General features: G+C 33.0%; 1 protein-coding gene across 4 annotated transcripts in view; it reads right to left on the bottom strand.

Annotated features, from left to right (window-relative positions):
• Window positions 1–591: 591 nt before the first annotated feature.
• The window catches only part of LOC149805151 (serine palmitoyltransferase 2-like), a 58674-nt gene continuing 49885 nt past the window's right edge, over window positions 592–9380 (bottom strand). For all 4 annotated transcript variants that reach the window (XM_089947889.1, XM_089947887.1, XM_089947890.1 and 1 more), the window contains one exon: window positions 592–8496. In XM_089947889.1, coding sequence (XP_089804015.1) covers window positions 8494–8496 — 3 coding nt within the window. In that variant the 3' untranslated portion in view covers window positions 592–8493. The remainder of the gene's footprint in view (window positions 8497–9380) is intronic.

Here is a 9380-nt window from a genome sequence, read left to right as displayed (position 1 = left end):
CATGCTGCAGGCATGTAGCATGATGTCTCACCCAGTCACATTATCCTGACACCAGGCCGACCAGTCCCAACACAAACCTCTTAATGCCGAGTACCTAGCAATGCAGCTGTTAGTACCATTTTTATAAGTCTTTGGTATGACTCTGCTGGGGTTAGAACCTATGACCTCCCATACCAGAGATGGATGCTCTAACCACTAGGCCAATTGAGCAGTAACATCTAAAGTGAAGATATTAAGTTAATTATCAAAAGCCATATTTCAAATTAAAATTGAATTAATAAAAAATACACAAAAAGATCATCTTGGGTGATAAGGAAACACCCTAAATTGCATCAGAATATGTGGGATGGTTCCTGGTCTGTGCTGGTTACAAGGCTCTCTTATAGTGGCAATGTAATACTGATGGAAAAAGGGCTTCTCTAAAGACTACACTTTACATCAATGGCTACCAATTACAAGTTAGGATTCCTGAGCTAGCTGGTTAAAAAAATTTTAGTTTACAGACAGAAGGAAAGTTGAAGGGACAGGATAAATAGTTACTATAGGGCTCACATATCTCTTTGTGGGGATAAAAAAGAAACAAAACAAAGCTATTTAGCACTGAAACCAATTAAGTTTCAATCTAGTTAAGTTCCTCTTGTACACTATAATGTTGCATTCAAATTTCATGAAAACATTTTTGTTTTAAAAATCATCAACCAAAGTACACAAGTGTCAAGACAGACTATGTATGTATGTGTGTGTGTGCACATGCATATATGTATGTATGTATGTGTGTGTGTTTGTTTATGTATGTATGACAGCATAATAATGGCAATATTTGTGCCAATTAAGTTTGTAAAAATGAAGAATTTCACACATTTTTAGGAAGATAATGTTGTTTTAGGGTTTAATACCATTTTTCAGCAAAAGATAGGCTATACATGGTGACCAGTATAATTAGTGGAGGAAGAACCCTGGAAAAACCCCGGAAGAACCACCAACCCACGAGACGCTACTGGCAGGCTTTCTCATGTACCCATGTTAGCCAAGCCCGAGACTCAAACCCACGCAGATAGAGGTGAGATGGCAGTGATCCGGAATGGTGAGCGCTTTAGACCACTTGGCCACTCAGGGCCCTTTAGGAAGATAAAACTTTCCAAATAAATGTAAACATGTAGTACAAAAACATAAAATGTAAACATATTAAAGTAAAATGTTCATAAAATATAGGACAAATATTCTTAAACTACATGTTCATAATTTGTGACATAAACCACATTTAAAGATTTTCTCAGGTGGTATATCAACACAAGATTTCTTGAATTCACATCAGAAAACATGTTTCAGTGGGTGGGAGTTGATGCAATCAACAAGAATGTGTTTGATGTACTAGATGAAGAAATGCCAAGGTATTTTTAAATATTGAGAAACTGTACCAATCTGAAAATAGAATATGAAAACCCAATGAAAATGTACCAATCTGAAAACAGAATATGAAAACCCAATGAAAACAATTCAAAATTATTTGTTTTTCAAGCAAATGCGTCTCTTGAGTCCTTGAATCAGGAATCACTTATGTATCTTAAGGGTTTTTTTCCCCCCTGGTGATCAATTTACAAACTATCCTGAACATTCTTAGTTACTGTGTGATGTGTTGGCTTGTTCAAAAGTTTAGAAACAGGGCTTAAATCCAAAAGACTGAAAACAAGACACATAAAAACACCAAAATTATAACAGTGGTTTACATCTGTTGAATTTTCTTCAAAGATATAACAAGACATGTACCATGAAACCAAATGCCTAATACAGTATATTGTCAGTTTAGTTTTGCAGAAGAACACAAATCTGTTGTAACTCTTTATTAAGGACAAGATAACAAAAAACTTACAAAATGAATGCTTGGAAATGTATGCAAACTCTTTACAAAGTATACTAACCTGTACTATTAATGCAAAATAAACCTATGGTTTCATGGTTCTTTAATCTAATGCAGAAAATAAGCAGTTTTCACAAAAAACAAGTTCCAATATGATTAATCCTCTTAAAAAAATCATCAGAACAATAACATTATTTAAGAACGGAATAATGAAGCAACGGAATACTGAAAAAATAAACATTAAGCTTACACAAAGTTTATTTATTTTCAAGTCGGAATGAAAAACAACAAAGTCAACAGGAGCCAGTTAGACAACTTGTTTCTGATCCATTTGCCAAGTATACATTTTTCTCTATGTCAATAAAATGTGATTAAACCAACACAAAAAAAACATAAGAAAAGCTAAAATAGATAACAGCGACAAAGTAAGTGTCAGGAAGTAATAAAAGTTACTTATTCATCACTACAAACAGTATTCTTCAAATAATTTGAGGAAAAAAAAATCAACATAAATACAAAACAATATATATAAATCAAAACTTATTACATATGTGAGATATAGATACCAATATAAAAGTTTGCATGTAATCATCCGGGAAAATTCTCAGTTGTAAACATGTGATTTAAAAACAGAATAAATCTATGTTTTGGTTATGTTATTAAAATATTTTGATAACTAAGAACAGTTTAAATGCAAAAAAAAAAAATGCTCAAAAAGGATTCAGACTGTGAATACTGTATTGTACATAAAATGCACTCAGTTGTGAAGGGTGTACTTACACAGCCTTCAGATCTACACTGTTTACAAGTGGACTCACCTAGCTACCAGTACATTGTGCAACAACAGAACAAGGTATACTTTGCAAACAAGTTTTTAGCCTATGAACTATAACTTCAAATACATGAACATTTCAGCTCAGTGAAAATAATGTGAATGGCTCAAATGATGTACTTTTAATGCAACTGTATTGTTTTAAAATATTAATCAATTATTATCAAGCAACAATTTAACTTTTCCAGGGATTGTTAATCCAACATTTCTGACCAAGAAATCTGCAGCAGATCAGCATGCTTATTGGCTTTTCTTTCTTACTCAGCAATTTACCAGATGTCACCATGTTGTCTTAATAATTTAAAGTGAACACTATAGGGACATATCTGCCACCATGTGATGTGTCTGCAGACCCAGATCTGCCATCACATAATGCAAAAGTAGCTCAAGGGCTCTGCTCTTCGTTCTGCTAATGATTCAAAGTGAACAGCATTCACACAGGCCTCCCATCACATAATGTACCAGTGCATCAGGAGCTCAGCCATTTATTCTACGAAGATTTACAGTAAACAGTGCACGATGAAGGCTATGCCATCTGCTAATATTTAAAGTGAACAATATCGACCCAGTTCTGCCATCACATAATGCCATTTATTTTCTGTTAATTATTTAAGGTGAACAGTAGTAGCATAGACCATGATTTACTGCTATATAATGAGTAAGCAGATTGTCTGCCATTCATTCTACTATTGATTTCAAGTGAATAGCATAGACCCAGTTATGCCATTACATAATGTGACAGTAGTCATGGATCTGTTACATAATGTGCCATAATTTGTTCTGTTAATGGCTTAAAGTGAACAGTATACACCAAGATCCACCATTACATAATGTGACAGTAGTCATGGATCTGTTACATAATGTGCCATAATTTATTCTGTTAATGGCTTAAAGTGAACAGTATACACCAAGATCCACCATTACATAATGTGACAGTAGTCATGGATCTGTTACATAATGTGCCATAATTTGTTCTGTTAATGGCTTAAAGTGAACAGTATACACCAAGATCCACCATTACATAATGTGACAGTAGTCATGGATCTGTTACATAATGTGCCATAATTTGTTCTTTTAATGGCTTAAAGTGAACAGTATACACCAAGATCCACCATTACATAACATGCCTTAGATTTACAATCATATAATGCACCAGTAATTAAAGGCTTCACCATTTGTTCTGCAAATGATTTCAAATAATTAGCACAGACCCAGATCTGCCATCATACAATGTGCACACAGATCAGGAGCTTTGCCATTTGTTGTTATAAAGTTAAATACTCAGGGGTTTTGCCATTTGTTGTTATAAAGTTAAATACTCAGGGGTTTTGCCATTTGTTTTATTAATGATTTAAAGTGAACAGTGTATTCCCAAATTTGAGGTCAAATAATGCACTGGTAGATCAAAAGTTTGGCAATTTGTTCTGCAAATTGATGATTTCAAGTGAATAGTGTAGACCCGAAAATGGCCATCAGATGATGCTTAAGTAGATCAGGGGCTCTGCCATTTTTATTAATGATTTAAAGTAAATAGTACAGATCCAGATCTGCTGTCACATAATGTGCATACTAATCAGCATCTCTTCCATCTTCCTGTTACTAATTAAACGTGAATAATGTAGACCCAGATCTGCTGTCACTTAATGTGCTAGTATGCTAGGGGCCCTGCTATTTATTGCCACTGATTTAAAGTGAACAGCAGACCCTAATCTGATGTCATATCAAGATGTGATAGCACATATGGGTCCATGTTATTTAATTCTGGATGCACATCATACACTGGAAAATACTACATGTTTAGGTCAAGTAAAATAAATATGTCACTCGGGTTTTTACATGTAATCACAATAAACAAGCTTGGCTCATGGGAAATATTGGTTTGGAGAAGTTGCATCATTTATCAATGTTTTCTCAATCTGTCTTTCATTTATATAGATTGCATATATAAATATTTAAATCAAAAATCAAATTTTCCATTTTTTAATGGTATTTCAGTCACCGTCACAATTGCAATTTTTCTTCAAACCCCAATAAATTGTAAGCTGTTTCAAAATACATTGCATCTAAATTTATATGTGAATTTACATGAGATAACAATAGTTAATTAAATTTAGCACACAAAAGAGATAGGCAACAAACAAACTGATTAACTTATAATAATATAAAGGCACTTTAAATCATTACCAATATATTTACAAAATATGTGAAATTAATTAATTTGCAAAGGAAAAAAACTGTTAGAATTCAATTTAAATGATCATGCAGTAACTTTAATTACAGGTAAATAATTTGGTGTGGTGGTAACATTAACAAAAATCATATTGAGATGACATTTTCTGAGCTTTAACCTTCAAACATTTCTAATGAAATCTGAACATTTTAAATACAATATATACTCGCTAATAAATTGAATATTTGAAAACAGCATAGACTATGATCTGCCCTTGCACAATGCACTGGCAAATCTAGGTCTATGCAGGTTTTTTTATAGGACTAATCAGAAGATCAAACAACACAGACACAGATCTGCTGGTGTATTATGCCATGGCAGATCTGGGTCTATGTTGTTTGCAGTTGTAACCTGCTTAGAAGCAAGTATATATGGTACATTCACAAATACAGTTAACTAAGAAACCAATTAGCATATGCACTTGGGCTGCCTTATGTATTCTAGACCAGGACAGAAAGTTAAAGCTATCCAATGTTGCTAAAACTACTGGTATATCTACAATGAGTAAAACTATCACATCTGTATCATCAACTTTTCTGACTAGAAGGATCTATGTGCTAGTCTTATGTAATTCAGTCACATTCATGTATCGTAGTTTGGAAATAAAGGCAATGCAATGGCATTATATGTAAATTTATAACAAAGGATTAGATGTTGATGAAAATGTTTTAGAGTGATTAACATGTCCAGATATAATTTTTAAGTAGGTTGTAGGGAAAATGAAAATGCCAAAACACATCAAGTTAATTCTTAGAACCAAAGTCTATTATTCTGACAACATACAAACTTATCTTCAATATGATTACGGTTTAGAAAATAATGTCAGGACAGCATGTATCATTTTGGAATAAATGACAATGCAAAAAACACATGAAAGTGACTATCTGAATGAAAGATCATCATGTTTCATTCAAACTGCTTTGATAAGCTTAAGAAAGTAATGTAACACAAAAGACTAAAATTAATGTCAAAGCAAAGACTGAGCTCATAAAATGCGAGAAAAGGACAAGTACATACAAGTTTACAACAAACATAAGTACAAAACTAGATCAAGAAGACATAAGGGTCTGGTCGTCATTAAACTAGCAGGACTAAACCTGCCTTCATCAGTCCAACTTTATGTTTCTTGAAGCTGATTATAAGTAATTTATGAGTTCATAAAATGTGAACACAGGTCATCTAAACTAAATGTAATTACGGCATGGACGTCATTCAATAAACAGGTCAAAGGTGAATGAGCTTAATATTTCATATCTCTGTTCCTTTTAAAACCCGTCTTCATCAGTCCAACATTGTTTCCTGATAATGATGACAGTTAGTACATGGGCTCATAAAATGACATTAAGGATTAACCAACGTACATTTGATTATCAAACAAGTACAAATGACAAACAGTAACACAAACAATATGGCCTGGATATCATTCAATTAGTAGGTCAAAGGTAAACAAGCTATTGTTTTACATCTATGATCCCTTTAAAACCTGCCTTCATCGATCCAACTTTATGACTCCTGAAACTGATGATAAACAGTAAGTGAGCTCATAAAATGATATCAAGGGATATATAATTATCAAACCTGTACAAATGAAAAATCTTAACAAGACTATGGTCTGGACACCATTAAAACAACAAGCTTAATGTTTTACATTTCTGTTCCTGTTCTTTATCTGTCCAGCTTTATGATTCTTGAGATTGATGGTAAGCAGTAGGTGGGCTCATAAAATATCATTAAGGGTCAGTCAAGGTATATGTAATCATCAAAAGAAAACAAATGATAAATTGTAATACGGAGACAATACGGTCTGGACGTCATTGAACCAGCAGGTCAAAAGTAAACAAATTTAATGTTTCAATATCTGTTCCTTTTAAAAACCTTCTGTCATCAGTCCAGCTTTATGAATCCTAAAACTGATAACAAGCAATCTGTAGAATACAAACTCTAGATAAATCTGTGTGATTATTCACAAAAATATATATCTGACAATAGTGTGATAGTATATGTGATACTATATAGCTATGGCATAGCTAAACCATATAATGGTAATTTAACAAAAGAACTATTACAGTTGTTGCATTAATCAAGAATTACCTATTACACATCCATTTCATGTGAAGATAGCTACTATATATACTTGCTTATAAGAGCCAGTTCAACTATAAACAAAACAGACCGTATCTACCATGGCATAATGCACCAGCAGATTGGGGTCCATGTTGTTTGTTCTACTGACTATTCCGAACAAACTACACAGACCCAGATCTTTAAGTGCATAATGCAACAGCAGATCTGGATCTATGCAGCTTGCAGTTGGACCACAACTTACAAGTGAGTATATATGGCATATTTTATTATGCAGCTGCAAGGTCTCACAAAATATCCCAAAATGATTTTGCAAGCCCTTTCAGCTCTGACAGTGACTTCTTTGCTCCTTGGAAATATAGTATCTCTGTTATTCATAAAAGAAGATATCTAGAAATATGCGGAGACTATATATACATGGCAAAGCTAAACACATAAGATGGAAGTGTACAAGTTTAACAGCTGACCTATTTATCTTGTGTATAAATGCTAGAAATTTTGTTTTTCAATGTATACTTTTAAGGAATCATTCATTACAAGGCAGCTGGACACAAAGTAGCATGAACCATAAATAGGAAAAAAAAAGTCAGATCAAAACCAGCAGATATTTTTGAAAATTAAGCCAAATTTGAAGATTAGCATTTGAAAACAAACAATTCAAAAAATTTAATTCAGTTTTGTTGCATGAAACCCGTTTTAAATGGATTAGAGACATTAAATTAGTAACTTATACATAAGAACAGATGCTTAAATTAGTAAATGATACACGAGCACAGATGCTTACATAGAGTAGATGGTTTTATGAAAGGCTGTTGCAAAAGAATCATTCATAAAACATGAAGCCTTTGAAACAATAAACTCAGGAAAAATGGAAAACAGTACAATTTGACTTGCTCAAGTAACTTTTTTACAATAAAAAGGAAGCATTATTAAAAACTTCTGCTGATACCTGTTAAAAACAGAGCTGAGCATATAGTATTAATCCCTATATTTATGATGGAACAACCTATTAAAGAAAAAAAACTGCTTTAATTTCTTTGAGTCTAGTCAGCCTACTGTATTCCTTCAAAGTTTTATACATTGTTCATCTTGCCACTATCGACGTGCAGAGATGTTACCAAAGGGGTTGTGGTGTAACTTCATTACAAGAATTGTACATTCCGACTGCACATACAATGACTTAAACATGGCGGTTGTGGAGATGAATACAGGATATGAATAATGTTCTTTAAAGTGCTGTTTATAAATGCACCTAAAAAAATAAAGATATCACAGACCTTGTTGGTATGTAAACTATTCCTAAGATTCTTATGTTACTCACATGGGATACAGTGAGAAAAGCTGTAATACACATGAAATGGTGAGATTTTTGACATGGTACAAAAATTAAAAGAGTTGTCTGCTCCTGAGTCTGTTTTGGTTTGATGTTTAGAAAGAAGAACATGGTGATGTCGGTCCCATCTTACTGCTTTCAACGCCAAGAACTTCTCATTACTGAAAGTGAAAAGACAACAAAATTGTAAATTACATGATGTGCATTGATGCTTTCTGAATAGCAATTACTAGGGACATAAGTTGTATCAAAAAGCATTTTATAAGAGTAATGACAGCACACGATTTGCCCATCTTGTGACAGTGTCTCTACTAATCATCTCGACCTATATCTTGACTTTGCATGATAAGGTGTGGATCTGAGTAAACTTTTATCCAAATATTTGTGGTGGGTTTAAAACGACATAAGGAAACAGGCCACTGAGTTTCTTTAACTTCTTTTGTGATCTTAACCTTGAGGCAAGAGATATGACTGAATTCATGTGGAACTGTCAAGTTAAGATAAATAACAAGCTTAACTTTCACTAAAATATCTTGATTCGTTCAGAAAGTTATACCCATACATGGGTAGAGATCACTAATATTTGTTTACCGTTGCTGCAAAAATATGCTACACACTGTGTAGTCGTGATTTATAATTTGCTAAAGTTTCATTAAAATACCAGAAATTCATAAAGGTCAAGGTATTGTCTCAAAATATACTTGAGATAATTCAACATATGTATATAACTACTTAACTGTCTCAGAGTTCAAGCTGTTAGTGAAATTAATGTAAAATTTTGGAAACCATGCCATGGCCATGTTATAAACAAATTTGTGTTATAACAAAGCATGTTATAGCAGAGTTTCACTGTATATACTTAGGAAAGTTTCATTCAAGTTATCTCTAATAGTTCAAAAGATGTTCTCCAGAAAATTAGAAGAGGTCACAGAATTACATTTTATCTAGATATGACTGCCCACGAGACAGCAAGTAGCTTCGGCATATGATGAAATAATATGAAGAAAAAAAAACAAAATGATAAAACAGAATGACCCTGTTAATG

The sequence above is a fragment of the Sinohyriopsis cumingii genome, chromosome 2 (assembly GCF_028554795.1).
Source record: "Sinohyriopsis cumingii isolate HCF-2022 chromosome 2, ASM2855479v2, whole genome shotgun sequence".
NCBI classification, from domain to species: Eukaryota; Metazoa; Mollusca; class Bivalvia; order Unionida; family Unionidae; genus Sinohyriopsis; species Sinohyriopsis cumingii.
The sequence above is the reverse complement of the archived record's forward strand: the minus strand, read 5'-3'. Positions and strand labels throughout refer to the sequence as shown.